We start from the raw sequence: 21,808 nt of genomic DNA, 5'->3' as shown, positions 1-21,808 counted from the left end.
TAGATGATCTTCAATATCATAAGATCATCCGTTTTGGCTCTGAAATTCAATAAATGGAACCGATGTGGGCCAAGAGCCTCTCTTTCTTTTTCATTTAGTTATCTGTGCCTTTTCTACCTCCTCCTTTGTCAGGCATGAAAACAGGCAAGATCTTATCATATATTTGTCATCTATTTCTGGATGCATATGAATGGTAACTCTTTAGAATTAATGGGAATTACTGGAATTAGTGGAAAAGGAGAGCAATCTGCCATCTTCTACATGATCACAAAAGCCTTGAATTAATGCTGATGGAGAGACAAAGGTATGGAATCCAGGAGTTCTACTTTCTCGGTCATAAAACATTCAAAATAATTTAATAAATACAATGTTATATTAATAAGTTAGTTTGCAAAATGCAGAATGATGGACTTGGAAGTCAGGAAGAGTTAAGTGCTAATACTTCCTTAGATACTTACCAGCTGTGTGACCCTGGGCATATCAACCTCTTTCAGCCTCAGTTTCCTCATATATAAAATGAAGATAATAATAATATTAAGGTCATCTTCAAAGTACTTCCCATCAAGAAGTTTACTTTAAATGATGTTGTTTGGTCATGTCTGATTTTCCAGGACCCCACTTGGGGTTTAAGGCTGCCTATTTCCACCCTCTTATTTCAAATGATGAGGAACCTGAGCCAGAAGAGGGGGAGTGCCTTTCCAAAGGTCACATAGGCAGTGAGGACCAGAAGGAAGATCTGAACCTGGGTCATCCCTCTGTCCACTAAACCACACTGCCTCTATAATTAGTAATCTAACTAATTTGCCGGTTGACAGGAACAGTCTATAATGTACAGGACTCAATGCCTGATATATATTAAGCATTTAATAAATGCCTGTTGATTGACTGAAATGTAGAAAACAGCCCTTTATTCTAAAACAGACTCCACCGGTAAGTCAAACTTTAAAGAGCATTGAGGGTCATTTATTAGTATAGGTACATATTGATATAAATATCCTAGATTCCTCACTTTATAAGATAGATCCATTTCTAAGGAATTTCCTGTAAAACTAATCAAATTTTAAATCCATTAGAGAAGCCTGAATTTTAAAAAAAAATTTTGTCTTTATGTAAGGAATATAATTATTAATTAACGTTAACTCCATATTTTCTTACGTCAGTCTATCTTAAGTCAAGGCAAATCTGTGAATACACATGAGTTGGTTAGACATCGTTTTTCACCAGGGTGTCAAATGTTTCTTAGGAAGGCTACCATGTGACTATGCGTTTAAAAGAGGCCCTCCAGGAGTTCCCTTTCATGGAACCATTTTCATCTTGCTACTTCATCTGTATTCTTTTTGTCATTTTGTGTAAAATGTTTTAAAAATCTTCTTTTGACTCTGGTAGCCCTAACTATGCAAAGTCATAAAAGGGTAAAAGCGACGTCTTCCCTGTCCTTCTGTAAATGTAGCAAATGTTTCTGAAGGCCACTCTGCTTTTCTGCTAATCTGAGGCCTCCCTTTGATCAACAGTAAGCACTACAAGTAAAAAAAAAAAGGCAGTAAAAGTTCAGGCGTATCTGATGACATTTATTTTGACAAGCACACCTCAGATTCAATTCTTGTGACATCATCACTCCACTGAGTAAATGAATTGTAGGATATTTTGGTTAGGTATGATCTTAGCATAATGATCCCTCTTAAATCTGCCAAAATGAGGCTGAAACAATGAATGAGCACTGCAATTCCCAGGGAAGACTTGGAGAAGCATTCGTGAGGTTTCAATTCTGTTTTGTTATTGTCCCAAGAATTATTGGGGGAGGGGGGGTGGGAAGGTGTGGGGTAGAAAGAATACAAGACTTTGTTTTGTTTTCTGTGGAGATGGGTAGGAAGTGAACAGTTCCCAGGACACTGTGGGTATTTAGTCAATATCAAGGATTCTGGATGGTCTTCTTGCACTTACAATCCAACTAAATGGGCAATGTGTCTTTAAAATCAGCTTTTAAATCAGAGGCTTTTTGATAATCAGAAAGATATATGTAGCAATAAGAAATGTAAATTCTCTATCTGCATGCACATACATACATACTCATACATGCTTCTCTGTCTCTTTCCTTCCCTCTACACACACACAGACACACACACAAATACACACACTTTTTCATTAGGAATTTAACTATAAGCTAAAAGCAAGACATGTAAAACTTTGATAATTATTTACTCTGAAAAGAACATGATATTATGAGGTGAACAGCCTAGGAGAAGAGAGATCTCAGTATGATTAGCTTATTAAAGGCTCACACAGGATAAAATCATAGTCTGGAAAGCATGCTGGCAAGCTGCTGGTTGAGTTCAAACCAAAAATTAGAGACTCTGAAAGCTATTTCCCCCAATTAATTTTAGGGAAAAGTTTTGTTTATTTTTTTTAAAACAGTCAGTACTTGTGATCTAGGTTAAGGTAGGATTCCCTCTCTCCCTCCCCTCCCCCTTTTCACATTCCCTTAATTTAACGGTGAATGCTGCTGAATGAAAATAAATTCCAAGTACCTTTTCTCCATAGCCTCTGTCTTTGGTCATCATTTCCCTGAGTGTTTGTAACACTTTGATACAAAGTTTTTCTTCATTCTCTTCAAGCAGCTGTTTAGTATGTTTTATTAATCTGAAAAGGGGAAGAAAAGGAATTGTTTGATTTTCAGCCACTGTCTTTCAAGTGCAGTAACTTCTCAGCATCTCAGGATAACTGGACACAGGGCCAGGAAGCCTGGACCAAATGCCCTGCACTCAGCAGGAGGTCCCAGAAGCCCGCTGGCTGGCTCACCAGCTCATCTGCATCTCAAAAGTGACACCTGCTGGTGGCTGGGGAGAAGCACCAGCTAAGGCTCCAGATGGCATCCTAAGCCAACTAACTCTGAATGCTTACATTCTCTAGTATTTATTATGTGCCTGCTGTATACCACATACTGCTCCGGGTGCTGAGTCCTTTCTCTACAATGGTAAAGAAAACAAGGTCTTTTTGTTTAAAGTAGTTAACAATATACGTTTTAATAAGCAGGAAAATCAAGCTCCTGAAATTCATTTAAACAAGATGATTTAGATGGCATGACTAGCCACATCTTGCAGAGTGTTGCTTGAATTAAACAGGTAAGGTAAGGAATCACATGAAAATGCTTATTGTTGCCCTGATGGAATGTAAGCTCCATGAGGACAGGAGCTCTTCCACTTTTGTCTTTGTATTTGCAGAGCCCAAGATCTGAGAAGCAGCGAGGGATGGTGGATAAAGATCTTGCCTTGGAGTTAGGAAGACATGGGCATTCAGGTGTGACTTCCTACGCCTACTGGCTGTGTGACTCTGGGCAAATCACAAGTCCTGAGTACCTCAGGCAACTCATCTCTAAGACTGTAACTTGCAGTGGTCAATCTGTAAATGATAGAGAATGTTCTTCACCAATAACTCTCTATACTACTGAAATCCACTGAAATCACAGTTCCAGTAAAAAAAAAATTCCCGGAGTCTAGCCCAGTGCCTGGTACATAAATGGCATATGATAAATATTAATTGCTTGACTGACTGTGGAGAACATATACTTGTCCCTCATCCAAAATATTACCTTCCTATTAAGGAGGTGGGAAGCGGTGGGAGGAGAAGCATTTAGCGCGCACAAAAATCTAGATATTAGTGTTTATATTCCTAGGATTCTCCTACAGCTTACATCGGTGACAAATAGATACTATGAAGTAACGGGAGAACAGTGAGGTACAATAAGCAAGTAAAAAAGTTTGCCACTAAAATTAGGAGCAAATTACCGCAAATGGTTTCAACCAATAGGGCTTTCCCTAACCCTCCGTTCAGTTCTCCTAATCTTGTTTCAAGAAGGGGACCATAGTTAAAGGCTGTCAGCTTGTTCAAGGCAAAGGATACACCTCTTTCTATGAAGTTTCTAGGGCTCCATAGGCTCCTCCCACAGCAGGCCCCCATGGGCATTCTTGGTGGGTCTCACAGGGAAGTAGCACTCACACTCACCTGGAGACACCAACAACTTACTTGCAGATAAAGCCTCCACTTTCACATTTTCTTCGGGCATCTGTGTTCTCTGGGAAAAGCAATTCTGGTCGATGGAGCACGTCCACGAGCACAGACAGCTCTGCCTGGACAAGGGGCCGCAAACGGTCTTCTAATGCGGACACTATATCCTGGAAGGCACCAGCAAGTAGTGTTAATGGGAGAGGGTGGTGGCTAAGCTTTGGCATCCTGAGAAGTTGGGTTCATCCATAAGCAGTTTGGCATACTATGACTCTGCACCACCAACTGATTCATGGATCACACTACGAAAATGACCGCTTCTTCCCCGCCCGCCATCCTCACGGGAAGTGCTAGCCTTTGAAGTGCAAACTTCCCACCACCCGTCCTTTTAAGGAAATGGAGTCTTTTAGGCCAACAATGCATTCCATGTTACGGTTACATGAAAACACAAACGAATGAACATGCTGTATCAACATGCTAAATAGATGTACCCTGATAGCATGATGGTCCTCAAATACAAAACACACTGCTGTAGGAAAGGAAAACAGAGAAAAATGTGAAAGGGCAGCTAAGTCAAACACCGCAAAGAATACGTGCAAGGCAAATAGCAGAGAACAGATGAAAGGATGCAGTCCACCAGTGGGCGTGTCTCTTACAGCATGGTGACTTAGGACCAACCCAAAGCCAGGATGGCTAAGACGAGTACAGACTGCTAAACAGAAAACAGACTCTAGGCTCAGTCTTTGTAAGGGAGGAAAACTCTTAGGCATTCATTTCTGAGGAAAACACACACACAGAGTTTTATATTTATTTAATCCAGAGTCATAGCAAATCTGCTTATTTAGCTACAAAGCTTTTCAGAGGCTACAAGGCATAGTGTTTAGACTGCAGTACTTGGAAGACCTGGGGTCAAATACTACCTTTGACATGAACTAGGTGGCGCCACAGTGCACAGAGTGCTGGGCCTGGAGTCAGAAGACTTTACCCTCAGACACTTACTAGCTGTGTGACCCTGGGCAAGTCACTTAACCCTGTTTTTCTTAGTTTCCTCATCTGTAAAATAAACTGGAGAAGGAATGGCAAACTACTCCAGTATCTTTGCCAAGAAAACTGCAAACTGGGGTCACAAAGAGTAAGACAAGACTGAACAACAATAATAATAAGCATGACTTAATCTCTCTGAGCCTGTTTTTTCAGTGGTAAAATGAATAGAACAGTCTCTGCCATACCTCCCCTCCTGAGGCTGTTGTGAAGCTCAAATGAGATAATGCATGTAAAGGGCTTTACAAATTTTAAAACTTTATATAAACGTCAGGAGTATTCTTCCATTTGCACAAGCAAAACAAATTATGAGGTCCCTCAATTTGTGGGCGGTTAATTCAGTGACTACACAGATACTGTCTAATGATGCTGAACAGAACCCAGTGAATTCCACCCAGAATTCTTCCAGACCTCTGCAGATCAAGCAGAATCCTCGAAAGAACCCAGATTCTGCTGACCTCAACTTGAAAGAACATCCTCCAAAACATAATAACGTAGAGCAAATGTCTCATAAAACAATTTGAAACCTACCTCTCAACATTCACAGTATTAAGCGGTATTTATCAACTCAGCCCGATTCACGGAGGACTTCCATCTCATTGTCAATGGAGATCCCTCGAGAAGCTGCTACGATAATTTACCGAGCGATGTACTCAATCATAGTTTATGAGCTGGAAGCTAGTCTGACCAACTGCCATTTTATTCATGAGGAAACTGAGAATCTGAAAGGGTAAGTGACTTACTCAAAGCAACCCAAGTAGTAAAGAACCTGTACTAAAAGACACCACTTGGGGTCCCCAAGCGTGAGTTTCTTATATGAGAGCCTCAGGTTGGGAAGGAGCTAACAGATCTTCTGAAAGAGCCTAGCCAACAAACTGGTAGTCAGCGAATCGCCAGGGGCGTGTCTCCTCTCAATGCCAAACTCACTCATGGTGTCCATGTCTCGAACTGCTGGGAAAATAGGACAGCCTTCCCAGGGTGATAAGAACACAAAGCCCAGTGCCTTATATCCTAGCCGCTAACTCTCTGCTTCCTGACAAGAGCTGGTTCATACACTTTACAAGGCTAACCAATCCTCTGAAACAAGGATTCTCCATCTGTGACCTGGACCCCTCTGGAAGCCTGGTGAAGCTCATGAACCTCTTCTCAGGATGTTTTTGGCCTACATTCATAATGAAGGGAAATGCTAATTTTAATTACGGGTTAGTCAAAATAAAAGTGTAATATTTTCCCCACCCAGGTTCATGGAGTCCCCTGAAATCTATCCATAGACCGCTCTGACTCCCAGTTAAGAACCTTTAAAGCAATCAGTACCCTCACATGACTTTCTCAAGACAAAATTGTCTTTTCCAAAATGATTTCAATGCTATTTTATCTCCAAAGCTCACAACTTTGAAATTCCTTTATTTCAGTTCGGATTGATCCCATACGCTTGGTCAAACCCAAAGAGTGCATATATCTGGGACTAGACCGTCACCGGACCATCACCTGCAATCTTTCAATGATGTTCCTGTAATCACGGGAAGCGGCGAGCACAGAGTCCCGGCGAGCAGCATTTCTTGCCGACAGCCGCCAGTTCATGGCAGTTTTCTGCACAATGTTGTGTGACTTCAGGAACAGGTTGTTGACCTGGCTGTCCAAGTCCACAGGAATGGCGATTGCTCGGCTTTTAGCTGGAAGAAAAAAAGGTAAGCTCTGAGCACTGGACTACTTGGTGAGTTGTCAAATCTGTCTGTCTGCTATCTGTCTAATCATCTATCCTTATCCATCCAACTAGCTATCTATTACCTTTTCCTCTATAATCTCTGTAGTTCTCTAGCATCTACAAATAATTTCTCTATCTACCACAAGACTGAAGATAATCAATCTCTCATATATATATATATATATATATATATACACACACATCTATATCTACATCTCTATGTGTGCATATATACACATATATGTACATATGTACACACATACATATGTATATATGTGTGTATATGTATATATACACATACATACATACATACACACACACACACACACATACATATATCTGCTACAGCTGGATCCCCATTATTATGAATAATGAATCCCCCTGAAGTGATTGCATCATTTAAATTCACCTTAAAATTCACCTTTCACTGGGCTGGAACCAATTACCATATTTTACATTATTATAACTTCAAATAGTGAAAATAAATAAATGAATGAATAAATGAATCTCAAATAAATGAGGTCACTTCACAGGGTTCATCATTGGTACGAATTAGTACCTTGCTGTAGGTGGCACAGTGAAGAGCACTGGGCCTAGAGTTAGGAAGACCTGAATTTAAATGTGGCCTCAGATGCAAGCTGGGCTTAATCTGTTTGCCTCAGTTTTCTCGACTATAAAATGGGGATAATAACAGCACCCTAGCTTCCAGGGTTATTGTGAAGATCAAATGAGATGATATTTGTAAAACAATTAGAAAATCTTAAAGAGTTGTATAAGTGCCAACTTTATCTATTTTTTCTATTTTACCTGTATGATAGGCAAATAAACTTTCCATTATTGATGGCAGATACTTAATATCATGTTGACTTGTCCAGTATTCTGTTATCAAGTAACATGTAGCAATCTTAGAGAGCCCCTAATCTAATTCCCTAATTTTACTGAAAAAATAAAACAAAAAAAAAAAAACAAACCAAAACCAAAAAAACCTGAAACCTAGAGGTGACTTACCCAAGTTCACAAAGAGAGGCAAATGATAATTACAAAAGTTGACATTCATATAAGATTTTAAGTTTTACAAAGTATTTCCTATGTTATCTCATCTAATCCTCAAAACAACTCTCTGACATACATACTGCAGGTATAATTATCTCCATTTTACAGATAAGGCTCAGAGAGGTTAAGATTCAAAAGGCTAATAAAACCTTAGAAACAAGATTCCAACCTACATCTCTCTCACTTGCCTCAGAACTAGAACTTGAACCCAGGACCTCTGATGCTAAATTCAGAACTCCTTCCACTACACTATGCTAATTTTTAAAGGCCCAAACAAATCATGCCTGGGAAGGTAAACCTCTGGTGATCTAAAAATAGTCACTTCCTTTACTCTCTGAAAGGGCAGATTATTTTTAGTTTTATTCTGCATCCTCCTGTTAGCAGAGCTAATTGAGACTGCACATGGATTAAAAAAAAGAAAGGATAAGAAATCTTTACAAACTTTGGGCTTTCTGTAGTGTAAAACTCTTAGATTTTGCTCCTCCTACAAAGACCAAAGTTGAACAAGACCTCTGTGAGCACAGTGTCCAAAATGTGTAAAGCCCCTCACTAAGTCTCTAAGGAAGTCAGAGAGGTCCATGTGAAGTTACTGTGCAGGTACTTCCAAAGTTGAATTTCTCACTTTAAAAGATAACAGACAAAAAGAATTTAGGCTTCTGATGGCATAGGGCAAGATGGAAAGGGGCCAGCAGCCACTTCACTTTGTTCTGGGAAAGTTCAATGCAAAAAAATAGATTTTGGGTGGGGCTGAGGGGTGGAAAGGACAGAGGGAAGAAAAGGCAGGAGCCCCTCATCCCTGGAGGGTTCTCTTTCAACGTCTGCTTGTTCCCCTTTGAGGCTGTGTTTCCTGTGTTGCCCAGGCCTACCTAGATGGGACTTGAGCTGATGTCTTCCTGATTCTAAGATTAGTATACACTACATGCATATTACACACATCACACAGACACACACACACACGAAAGCTTCATCATCTTTTGCTACCTTTAAAAACACACTCTGGATACTGAGGCAAGCTTTCACCTTCTAAAGTACTCATCAGACAAATGGCTCACTCAAAACCGAGCTGCAAATGATTCGTTCGACATCGACTACTCAGTGTGACAGAGTCACAGGATTTCACCATTTGAAAGGACCTCACAGCCATGCAATCCAATCTCCAGCACAACATAATTGATGAACGGTCATCCAGGCTCTGCTTGAAGACCTCCAACCGGGTCGAACCCGCTACGTCCTAGAGCAATCCCTTCCACTTAGCCAAGGGGCTAAGAAGCTCTTCTGAACCTCAAAACTTAAATTTCCTTCTCTGTCACTTCTATACTACAACTAATTCTGGACCATTGGGCTAAAACAGTCTAACGCCTGGTCTTGAAGACAGTCATCAAGTACTTGAGGATGGTTAACATGTCTCAGACTTCTCTCACAGACGCTTCTTAGGTCTCAGCAAATACGTCTTTCGGTGAGATGATATTAGCAAGACTATCAAGGCCTGGCCTAGAGGGAGTCTGCACGTGAGGGGATTCTTTTCTCTCATTATGTTTCTATAGGCACTTTCAAAGTTGGATTTCTTGCTTTTAAAGGAGATGAAAATCAAAATGTACAGATCCAGACCCAAAGAAAAGAGGCAGAGCCACCTAGTTAAAAAAAAAAAAACAAAAAACAAAAACATACAGGCATCAGATGACGTGGATTGTTCCCTAGAATTCTCAAAAAGGATCAAGCATCTACCTGTGTTCCTTGCTATTCCTTCCTGACTGAACTTGCAAGAAACACTTTGACCATGGGGAGTATCTGCCATGGAAAGAGGATCAATTTCTCATAGCCTGGAACTATAGGGAGTACAAGCAGACAGGTGATAGATACATACCACTTAGGACAAAAATAGTGAGACACACAAATTTTGCAGGCAGATGGAGGAAGAGGGACAGAGATTTCTGCATTCCATTTTAAAGAGCACAGTATTGGGGGCGTTGAGGCAAGAAGAGAAGAAGGAATTCAATCATAAAAGTTCCACTTTACGGTCTGCAAAGTACTTTCTCACAGCAGACAGCACAGATACTATTAGTGTTTATTTAAAATGTAATTTTTTTTAAGCAACAAAGAAACTCAGGATCGGTTAGATGAAATCATTTGCCCACGCTCATACAGCTAGTAAAGGTCTAAAGTAGGATTCCAACCTAGATTAACTATTTGCACTTCTGATACTTTATAGACTAGGCTATAGGGACTTTCCACCTTCTTTAATGCCTTCTTTAAACATAAAACACACTTTGGTTACATTAGAAACAAAGTCAACTGTCAGGTTTCTTACCTACATCAGAGAGCACCCTTATACAACTCTCCACGGAGGCTTTTTGGCTTGGCATCAGCCAGTTGCAGTGATAAACCCTGAACACTCCCTGTAGCAGCTGTACAAAGACTGGCTGACGAGTCTAAAAGGGGAAAGAAAGAGGAAAAAGATCAGGGAAAGTTGCCTTTCACTCCCTCAAACAAACCATAAGTCATCTTTCCTTATGCCCAGTTGGGTTTTCAAGAATAGATCTCTTCATCCACAATCCAAACAAGAAGTATTCCAGGGCAAAAGAGGGGAGAGATTAGATGAATAGGGAAATCAACAAACATTTTTAGGAATCATTAGAAATAGTAAGGAAGAAAAGAAAATAATTATCTTAAGCCTGTGCACGAAACTGAAGTTATCTGCCTCGAGTTATCCACAAGAAGGCCCCCGGGGAAGGAAAGAGAAGCAAGGTTTAGCTGGGAGGCTGGGGCCGGGGGGTTACAAAAACAAAACCTGGGTCTTGTATGAAGTATTGCTGAGTTTTGATCTTCATCTCCTAGCAATGTCCCTGCCCCAACCCCCAAGCCACCCAATCCCAAGAACATACTAGAATACAGTATGCAAAGACAACAGAGGTAATCAACCAACATTTAAATGTCGTCTATTAATGGTACTGATTTCCCCTAAAAAGTAGGCAAAAGATCAATCACATCCTACAAACAGAAAAGTGCAAGCTTTCACTTGACCAATTCATATCTAAGGATATGCGGTTCTCACATCTTCTGAGGGTAAATGTACTTTAGGTCTTGAAATCCCGTACTAGAATACCTCGCTTCATCAGATGAGGGATACACGCCCCACTTTATGTTCTCAATTCACACAGTTAAAAAACTAATCAACTTAATAAAAATTAGCAACCAAATATTCTGCAAGGCATTTGGGAGGTGAAAAGAGTTGATTCAGGCAACTGAGCAAACACCCTTTGAATGCTAATAAAAACGATGTCTGTTGCAAGAAAACTGAGGTTAGTGAAAGAACTCAGGCCTTCCTGTAAATGTTGGCGCAGAGAAGAATCTGATCTCTATCTTCATAAAGCACTTAAACATCATATAATTCAATTCCATGAGGCGGATGCACTTTCTTCTTGCTTGTTTTTATCACTATCAGGGAGAGAAGTGACAAGAGCCCAAGGATTTACAGAAATCTAAAATGAGAATGCACAACAGCAAAAACAATAACAGCTAGCATTTACTCAGTGCTTTTCTTTTCTTTTTTTTTTTTGCAAAGCACTTTACAAATATTTTCTCATTTGATCTTCACAACAGTACTAAGAGCTAGTTGCTATTATTATCTTTTTTTTTTTTTTTGGATGAAGAAACTCAGGCAGACAGAGGTTAAGTGACTTGCCCAGGGTCACATAGCTAAGAAGTATCTGAAGATGGATTTGTACTCGAGTGTTCTGGACTCTAGGTCCAGTGCTCCATCAACTGTGCCACAAGCTGCTATATTAGTGTTTTTCAACTGCTCAGAAGCTAAATACTTAATACAAAGAGAAATGTGTATTAAGTGCCTTCTATGTATCTATCTGTGGGACATAGTTTTTGCTCTCCTGGATTTAATATTTAGTAGGGGAGATCAGTCATATACACAAAACACACAATAGACAAAATAAGGCTGCACTGGCTTAAGTAATAGACAGTAAGCACTATATGAATTGCAGAGATCACCATCTTCAAAAATCCTATGTTTATACAATTGAATATAAAAATGATGTTCATAACTCTTTTGATTTTCACAACAACCCTTTGTGGACCAAAGGCGGTATTTGTAAAGCTCTTAGCAAAGTGCCTGCACACAGTGAGAGCTATAAATGCATATTCCCTTTCCCTTACCACGGTAACTACTATAGATATTTTTAGCTCCATTTTTCAGATGAGGAAACTGAGTGTCTGAGAGGTTAAAGATAATTAAAACATAGTGCAAGTGATGGACAAAACTCTGATGAAACATTAAAGGCCTTGACAGAGAGATCTGCTGAGGCCTCACTCCCATGGCTAGTAAATATAAGAGCTGGGATGTGAACCCAGTTCCTGCGACTCCAAGGCCAGGCCTCTTTTCATGATTCCATTCGGCGGCCTATGCCTGCTCCTTTCCTGTTAAAAGAGCTGCTTTTATAGGATGCTCCATCTGTCTAATCCAGGGGTGGGGAACCTGTGGCCTCAAGGCCACATGTGGCCCTCTAGGTCCTCAAGTGCAGCCCTTTGATTGGTCAGTTACATGGCTTCGAGGCTGCGAGTTCCCCACCCCTGCCTAGTACATTGTAAGATTTCTGCAAGGTAGAGATTGACAGATTGGTGACTAAAAGGGAAGAGTGCCCAAATATATGTAATAAAGCAGTCATGTATGTTGTTTTCTAAGGGAGCCCAGCAGAATAATCTGTTTTACTCTACAGTTCCATGGTTTACATGGACACCAGCACTGCCATGGTGAACTGTCCCTTTAAATCACAAGCAAAACACCTGAAATATAACTGCCAGAATATTCCTGCTGAGAGTAGGCCATTCAGGAGAATAGTCCTCTATTGGGTAGGACAAGTCTGGCCTTTAACAGCATGTACAATCTGGAGCCTAGGAGGTCGGTGATGTCAAGATACTATTTTCACTAGAGACTTGTAAATCACATTGCTGACCCACTGCATTTCCCAAGCATTCCTGAGCTAAATTGAAAGTGATTTCTATTTGTCTGAAGTGAGCAAGCTGCTTAAAATGTCCAGAATAAAGTGACAGGAATCATTTTGCCACATGTTGGGTCCAATTCTCACTTTCAGAGGGAAATTGATATAGGCCCATCCTGCTGATTATGGTCCTAAATGTCATGTCTCTCCTGTTCAGGGCTTCTCAGCTGCTACTAACAGAAGGTAACACTTGAACTCATCACCTTTTCCCCAATAATTGCCCTCTTTTCTGTCAGCACAGTCTCTAGCACACAGTTATTATTATTATTATTATTATTATTATCATTATCTGTCCTTCCTTTTTTTCAAAGAGGACCAATAACACCATGGGGTGATGTCTTGACTTGCATGTGAATTGGATTAAAGTGAGATAAGAGTTGAACATGGTCATCAGCCTCATTCTTTCTTCCAGAGTCATTGAAGTCCAGTGGCAAGAAAAAAGTTAGGAGGGCTGATAATGCCTGGGATGCAGTGGATGACCTTGGCGTCTTTAATACCTGACCAAGCTCAACGCACTCCAGGGAGCCTGCTTCAGTGGCTTTCATGGCCATTGGAACAAATTGTTGTCATTGACCCATTCTGCTGGGGGAAGTATGTTCATGTTTGGGGGTAGACACGCTCTAACATACCAAAGTGTCTGAGGCCTATCAGTTATCCTCAACCTGGTTTAACCCATCTGCCAAGAGGGTTTACTGGGGTGTGGCCACTGAACATGCTACAACTTCCTGGAGCCACAGGTAAGAGGCGAGTGCCAGGTAGACACTAAAGGTAGAAAAGCAGCCCTCACACCAGGGGTGCCAGTACTCCCTGAATACCCCAGTGAACATCCAATAGATGCTCACTGTTTGACTCGTAACACCAAGATAATTTAGAGCTAACTGTACCATTTTAATCCCCACAGTGGAATGCAAACTCCTTGATGGCAGACTTTCGTTTTGTTTATGTATTCTCAGAGCAGTACCTCAAACATTTCCCCCTCATTCTGGTGATTTCACTGTGGTAAAGAATTTACACTCAGGAAATTCACTCTAAAAATGCAGATCTACAATAGCTTTGCAACTACTGGTCTCAGAGAGCTGCCCCAAGGCATGATTATAACCTGCCCAGCACAGCTTGGTAGGTACTTAATAAAACACCGCTGAACTGGATTGAATTGTGATCCCAGGGAAAGACGAATAAAAGGCTACAAGCCACACAGAAAGGGAGGAAGGTCCACAGTCAAGATTTGGATCACACGGTTCTGGATGTTCCCTGTGGGCCCTGGCAACCCATCAGGGTTTCATCTTCACCCTTTTCCCTGGGGCTATTCTAGTCTTACCTCCTACTGGCCTGCCAGGTGCCCTTAGCTTGGGTCACCCTCTCCTCCCTAAGGACATCAGAAGCCAACTCTATTTGGGCACTTTTCTTACCTGCAAAGTTGTGCTTTGGTCAGAGAAGGGGGAGCTGAAGAAAGTCGTCACGATGCTCATGACGATCTCAGTCACGTATTTCTCCAAGATTGAGTCAGCATGTTTCCTGTCACTTGTGTTGTTACATGCCTAAGAAAAGAATTTGAGAGCTTTAGAGACAGTATTAAAACTTGAAAATTAATTGTAAAGCTAAGGAATCACTCACTACTTCTCTCCTGATGGTTTCATGACTGATCAACACTAAGAGCTGAACAAATGACATTTAGACAAATAATTTACCTAAAAAATAATAATAACTGGCTTGGGCCAAGTTGTTTCTAGTTCTAAAAATTCTATAATTTTATTCTGTTCTTATAGTCATGGTGGACCTCAAGGGGGGTGTCCAAATTCTCTCATTAAGCTAGAATTTCATTTTATCAAATACAGCTCAAAAGAATAAGTTTTGACTTAGAAATCTTTCTGCAGATATAGACAATGTGGTATGGTAGAAAAGATGGTGCATTTAGAGTCAGAAGGTCTGGGTTTGAATCCTGGCTCTCAACATTGGGCATGTCAGGACAGGTCTGTGGGCCTCAATTTCCTCATCTAGACCTGAAAGGAAACCTCATCCCCCTGCAATTTTCCAGATAAGGAAACTATGCCCCAGAGAGATGAAATAATTTTACCAAGGTCACAGGCAGTAAGTGGCAAATTTGGGATTTGATCCCAGGACCTCTGATGCCAAATCGAGAGCTCTTTCCATGACATCATTTTCATTAGATTGTAAGCTCCATGAGGGTAGGGACTATCTTTTGCCTCTCTTGGTATCTCCACTGCTTACTTAGCACAGTGTCTGGCCCATAGTAGGCACTTAAAAAATGTTTACTGGGGGCAGCTAGGTGGCGCAGTGGATAAAGCACCAGCCCTGAAGTCAAGATGGTCCAAGTTCAAATCTGGCCTCAGACCAAACACTTGACACTTACTAGCTGTCTGACCCTGGGCAAGTCACTTAATCCCAACTGCCTAAAAAAAAAAAAATCCAACAACAACAACAGCAAAAATGTTTACTGGGTTGAACTGATACCACGTTGTCTCCAGTCTCTAAGGTTCCTTCTAAATCTATGGCATGCCATCTTCTTAATAGAATTTACCTTGTATTTAATTTGGCTATTTTGAGGACAGCCATAGTGAGGTTATAATCACAAGCCCAGAGAATAACTGAATCAAGGTAGTAATTATTTATCAGTGTACCATGCTAGCTTTTTGGCACTATGAGGGATATAAAAGGTTTAAGAGGGAACTAATTAAATTAAGAACAGCTGACATTGAGACAGTACACTTGTGCTCACCATCTCTCAAATTCTCACAACCACCCCATGAGGATGTTAGTATAAATATTCTGGTGTCAGCTGGACGGACGACTTCAGAGAGGTAAGTGACTTGGGTAAGAACCCAAATATTTTGAATCTAAGTACGGGGCTTAGCACTACCCTACCCTGCCTCTTCTTTGAACAATTCAGGAATTGAGCTGTTCCCTTCTGAAGCCCCTAGGCTAGTTTGGGACAAGTACAAGAAGAACTAGGGGGAGCTGAAAAGCCAAAGCCTGAAAGGTTTCTGACATTAGCTGCCGAGTGTTATTAAATGAAGGTCTCTGGCACATGGCAAAGTCAGCTAGTACTCTAAGTGCTTTCCAGGCTCTGGGCCTAATATTTCTGTCTGCACATGTGACACCAGGCAGTAAATATTCTCGGTGTTTGACATGCTTACTACACCCAATGCACAAAACCAAAACGGATATCGGAAAATCTATTAAGTGCTGAGTTAGAAAAGATATATCAAAAGATGAAATGCTACAGGTTTCCACACACTCAAAAGTCACAAAAATAAATGGTCAGGTCCAGGAACATTCTCTTATAGGGCTGGATTTGGTGACTATTAATGAGATGGGGAGATCCCCATAAACCTTGCCTAGATCAGCATGACAGATACTATCTCGGAAAACAAGTTGTGGCTAAAAAAAGAAAAAAGACAGATTTCTTCCCAGAATATAACTAGTAAAACCCACAATCAGCAACATGCAAAAGGCAAGAGGGCCAAAGTAAACAGACAAGCAGACTTCAATCTAGAGGCTCACAGATTTAGCTGTGGAAGGGACTTTCGAGGAGATATAGTTCTCTTTTTACAGAGGAAGTTTAGGCACTGAAGGTTAAGTTATTTGCTCAAGGTCACACATGGGGTAAGGAGACCTTGTAACTGATCTCAAAGGCCAGGGTTTTTTCTTTTATACCAGAGAGATAAACAAGTTCAGCAACAAAGCCTGGATCACAAAGACAGACTTCAGCTTTGACTCCTAAACATTCTTACCCTACAGATGTCAACAAGAAAATTCTCAAACAACTTCCACATATGGTTACTGGTATAAATCTCCTTCATTTCTACCTCGGTGTCCACATAGCAATGATTCAGGAAGTTGATGTAGGCAATTTTAACCTGGAAGGGAGGATGAAAAAGAGATGGGTAAGAAGACAAATGGCTGTACAGGCTAGAAGTCAGTGTCCATGTCATAAAACAGGCAAAACTAAATGGCTGGACTAGACAATTTCTAAGGTCCCTTCCAACTCTAAGTAAGAACCTGTGAGTTAATAATAACAACTGCTCATTTACGTAGCATTTTAAGGCTTGAAAAGTGTTGTACACACACCAACTCATTAGAGTCATAACAATTCTATGAGGTAGGTGCTGTTACTATCTCCACTTTATAAATGTGGAAACTGAAGGTAAGAGATGTCAAATGGTTTGCCCAGATCACATAGCTAGTAAGTGTTGGAGGTAGGATTAAAACCCAGGTCTACCCCCTTTCTCTCCACTATACTCAACATAACCTGATGAAATAATTACATGTATAAAAAGAGTGAAACAGAACTTGACATAATATAGGAGCTATAAGCTTCATACTCAGGCCAAATTCCCTTCAAACTCTACAGGGTCAACTATCCCTAGAGAAGCTAGGAAACCTGTACAGTGGAATGAGCCCTGTCTTAGGAGTCAGAAAACCAGGGTTCAAATCCCACCTCTGACACTTAGCACCTACATGACCTCGGGCAAGTTACATCACCTCTCTTGGCTTCAGTCTCCTTGTCTGTAGAATAAGAGGGCTGGACTATATGGCCTCTTCCTCAGAGGCCTTTACCTTATACCCTCCCAGCTTCAAGTCTATGATCCTATATACTACAAAAGTTCATCCGGTTCTGTCATGAGAGTAAGATGGAAGACTGATTCTTCCTGGCACAGGATTATGAGCCTAATTTTTGATACTTAAGTCAAAAAAAAGGATATTATAGAATTTTTTTCAGGGTTAGGAGGACATAGCTCATGATCCCACTAAACCAGAATTCCCAACTTCGAATCTCAGCTTCGCACATACTGAGAAGACAGGACGTCAGATTCCAGTCTTGTTGAACCTCACCTCAGGGATGCAATCCTCATGGGTCACTACTCGGACAATGTCATCTAAAGGAAGGAGGGAGTTACACTTGATCTCTGTGTAGACATTTTTACCCTCGGTGCATACTGCTAAGAGTTCTACCAAGTGGATATGGTACATCAGAGGGCTATTTTCATCCATTCGGTCCCGTTCTGATCTCATCATCTGGATGAGCGTCTGGAAGGAGGCCCTGTCATTGTAGAACACAAGGACATCTTCTCCTGAATTGACCAACTACAAAAAGGAAGAAAAATATGTTTATCAAAAGCTTAAGAGGGAATAAAATGCTACAGAAACCTGTTTATTGAGATAAATGAAAAAGAAAGGCTCTACCACTGGTCTTCCAGCGCTAGACTCCCAAAGCATAACAAAAAAGATACAAAAGCTCATTTATACTTGGCTGGTTCTATTCCCTTTCCCAAATTAAGTATTATTTGTACCCCAGTTCCAACCCGGGGATACAGAAAATACATATGACTTTAGTGAAAAATTAATTGCAAGCAAATAGCTGTCTCTGGAGGAAGTCGTCTACAAAAGAGGAGCCTCACGTTGTGTTAGGTCTGACAATGATAATAGGGATAAGGATAAGCTCTGTGATTTTCTTTGCTATAGGGAGCCCCTGGATAAGGAAATTCTCTCTATCAGACCGACGACTGCTCTAGGGTCCGTCCGTACCGAGAAGGTAAGGGACCTGCCCAGGGTTACACGGCCAATACGGCTCAGAGGCCTGACGCGAACCAAGGTCTTCCTGAGTCCACGGCCAACTCTAGTCGCTATCCTCGAAAGGCCGTTTCAGGTGAGGATGTCACATGGAAAATTCCTACTTCCCACCAGCTGTGACCACACAGAAACAGGCGGCTCTCACTCACCTCGGCCATGACCATGTCTTGGCACTTCTTAATGAACTTCCCTTCGGCCTTGACAATTGTTTGTAGGAATTTGATGTACTGAACATTCCTGCCGTGCGTTTCGATACAATGAACAAAGTGTTGGACGACTCTCTCGTTGATCTCACTGCAAAGCTGGAAGTTATTCATGAAAATGTGCTGCATCGTCACTGCCTCCAGGATCTAACGTGGGAAGGAAAGTCTCAGTTTAAGGAAACTGAATAAAGAGGATGTCTAGGTGTTCAGGAAGTGTGAGAATGAATAATATGCACAGCTCACGCCAAAGAGCTGTGACTTCATTAGCTTGGGAAATTGCTGGGACAGTGAGAGACGGCTGCCATCACACCCGGACTGTCACCCATTGCTGACTTGGTTTTAAGTAAGTCCTATAGCACATACAAGTGACTTAGTAGCAGAGATGCATAGGCTAGAACCAGACCCGGGACATTATTGGTATAGCAATTCCCAGGTGAAGAAAGTCCCTCTACCAGTACAAACTATCCTTTTCCCCGAAAGGGGGTAATCAACAGAGAGAAAGGACTAGCATCAGGGGGCCTCAGGATAGGCTTCCTGTAGAAGGTAGGGTTTGAACTGGGACTTGAAAGAAGACTGAGGAGCCAGAAGATACAGATGAGGAGGGAGGGAATTTCAGGCTTGAGGGACAGCCGGTTAAAATTCAGAGAGGGGAAAGATGGAGTCACACAAGGGAAGGGATAGGCAGCTTTAGAATGGGTCGCTTTGGCAGAGGGAGGAGGTGCAAAGTGTAGGACTGAGAACTGGGTTCAAATAATGATGGAGTAGGGGTATAGGGGGTGGCTCAGGATGGCCGCAATAGGGAGGGGATGACCAGGTGGGGATTTGTTAATCACTGAGAAATGAATTCAGGAGGGCTATTGATAGCTACCATGCCAAATTGCCTGTCAAAGATTTATGGCTTTGTAAATAAATCCTAATGTACACACAGGTTAAGTAACTTGTCCAGGATTACACAGTTAGCAGGTGTCACAGGTAGGGTTAAATGCAGGCCTTCTTTTAGGCCAGATCTCTATTCACTACATCACCTTACCCAACAGATTTGCCTAGGGTTACATAGTTAGTAAATATCAAGGGTAGGATTTGAACCTAGGTCTTTTCCTTTGCTACAAGTATGGGCTCAATTCCAGGCAGGTGTGTTGTAGATCTAAAAGCAACTGATTGAAAAATAAGAGATTAGCAATAATAATAATATTTATATAGTGCTTACTATGTGCCAGGCATTGTGCTAAGTGCTTTATAGTTATTATCTCATTTCATCCTCACAACAACCCTGAGAAGTAGATCCTATTATTATCCCCATTTTATTTTTATTTCATAGATGAGGAAACTGAGGCAAATAGAGATTAAGTGACTTGCCCAGGGTCACACAGCTAGTACGTGTCTGTGGCTGGATTGAACTTGGGTCTATGTGAATCCAGAGCCAGCACTCTATTCACTGTGCCACCTAGCTGCCCTGATTCAATAAAACCTTTGGGGGGGGGATTATACTTAAAAAATTCAAACTAGTATCTTTAAACCACCCCCCCCAATACTTTTAAACTCATCTTGCCCTTTGCACACTTTTCTTTCCTATTCTCCTTTCATGGCAGGCCAGGCAACATTCATGGCTTCTGAGTCGGATTCCAGGATACCCATCTAGACCAGTCTGGTTCCAGACCCAAGAAGAACAAAATTTTATAAGACAAGCATCCTTCCTGCCTCATGCCCTTTTTCTCTAAGGCTCTAAGTGGTCACTGATCTTACCCCAGGATTCAGAAAGAGGTTTATATGCTTGTGGAGGAGAGCTTGGTTCTGCTGGTTACCAGCACAGAAGTTCTGTAAAAACTCATGAGCTAGCTTCATGATCTCCTGCATCCGTGTATCTTCAGCCTAGGTGGAATAATGAGGAAGAGACGGGGTTAAGAGGGTACACAAGAATGGGACAATGGAAAGAATACTGAACTGCAAGCTAGAAGACCTGGTTTCCTGTGACATCTCTTTCATTGGCTAGTTGTATGATGCAGTCACTTAGTATTCATTGGGCAGAAGGCACTGAGACAGCATGGGTGACCTTTGTCAAATCACTATCTGAGCCTCAATTCATTCACCTGTAAAATAAGGGTATTGGGATAGATACCCTCTGAATAACTTTCCAGCTCTGTAAATCTATCAATATTAGAATTCAAAGGCCATTATGAATGAAGCCCTTTGGACAAACTGAAAACTTTGATGCTGAAATGGTATTCTGCAGACAAGACACTTTGGCATCCTTTGGTCTAGAGGAAACAAACTGTTTTTAGGAACAGAGAGATATGGCATGGTCAAATAGATAGAATGGCTAGCCCCAGAGCTGGGAAGATGTAGGTTCACGTACTGACACCAAAACATACTTTCTCATTAAGATCATATGGTGAGGTCACTTAAAATCTCAGTGTCCTAAGCAATCCTCTAAGACTTAAAGGAGTTAATTTTCACACCCAGGAGATCTCCACACCAGTGATCACAGGTATGGTCCCCCCAAATTAACAATTTAGGGTCAAAGCAATATATATCCCAATGAAATGGTTTAACTACTTGAATCAAAACATTTTAATTCCTGATTTTATGGTACAAGCTTGCACAGAGAGAGTGACAGCTGATAAAAAGTCTTCCCTAATTCAAATTCACTCATTCATGGGCATTATTGATATAAGGCCACCTGAGCTCCCTGAAGGGAAGCCATTATCATCTTCTCCCAATTACTAAAAATACACTGTCATGAACCCATCTCTTAGGTTTGCCTTTCAAGTTGCCAGAACAACTACTTTCATGGTAAAATGGCATGGGTGATGTCTTTTGATTCATGCATAAAGTGGATTTAAATGAGGCTGAGGAAATCATCAGACCTCACTCTCTTTTCCAAAGTTATCGCAGTCCAGTGGCAGGACAGAATCAAGATGCAGTAAACACCTCGGTGTCTTTGATGTCTAACCAAGCTTTAAGCACTGCACAGTACGTGCTTCAGTTGCCTTTATGGTTATTGGAACAAATTGTCCTTAGCTGCCCATCCCACCAGGGGAAGTCATCAAATGCTTGGTGTAGACACCCCATCCTCAGTTCACTGAAGGGTTTGAGACCCTTCGGTTACAACCTCAACCTGGTTTAGCCCATCTGTGTAGACCTGCTTCCAGATTTATAGAATCTCAGAGTGGGAAGGGATCTGAGAGGCCATCCCAGTCTAACCTGTA

General features: G+C 41.3%; 1 protein-coding gene across 3 annotated transcripts in view; it reads right to left on the bottom strand.

The window, feature by feature from the left end:
• ITPR1 (inositol 1,4,5-trisphosphate receptor type 1) overlaps positions 1 to 21,808 on the bottom strand; it is a 394,249-nt gene that overhangs the window by 162,082 nt on the left and 210,359 nt on the right. For all 3 annotated transcript variants that reach the window (XM_027863906.1, XM_027863904.1, XM_027863905.1), the window contains 9 exons: positions 20,346 to 20,471; positions 18,549 to 18,749; positions 17,662 to 17,913; positions 16,560 to 16,685; positions 14,217 to 14,345; positions 10,107 to 10,227; positions 6,529 to 6,713; positions 4,021 to 4,169; positions 2,526 to 2,637 (listed from right to left, as the gene is read on the bottom strand). In XM_027863906.1, coding sequence (XP_027719707.1) covers positions 2,526 to 2,637; positions 4,021 to 4,169; positions 6,529 to 6,713; positions 10,107 to 10,227; positions 14,217 to 14,345; positions 16,560 to 16,685; positions 17,662 to 17,913; positions 18,549 to 18,749; positions 20,346 to 20,471 — 1,401 coding nt within the window. The remainder of the gene's footprint in view (positions 1 to 2,525; positions 2,638 to 4,020; positions 4,170 to 6,528; positions 6,714 to 10,106; positions 10,228 to 14,216; positions 14,346 to 16,559; positions 16,686 to 17,661; positions 17,914 to 18,548; positions 18,750 to 20,345; positions 20,472 to 21,808) is intronic.

Source organism: Vombatus ursinus, unplaced genomic scaffold (assembly GCF_900497805.2).
Source record: "Vombatus ursinus unplaced genomic scaffold, bare-nosed wombat genome assembly UNPS02014773.1, whole genome shotgun sequence".
NCBI classification, from domain to species: Eukaryota; Metazoa; Chordata; class Mammalia; order Diprotodontia; family Vombatidae; genus Vombatus; species Vombatus ursinus.
This window is presented reverse-complemented; position numbering and strand designations above follow the sequence as displayed.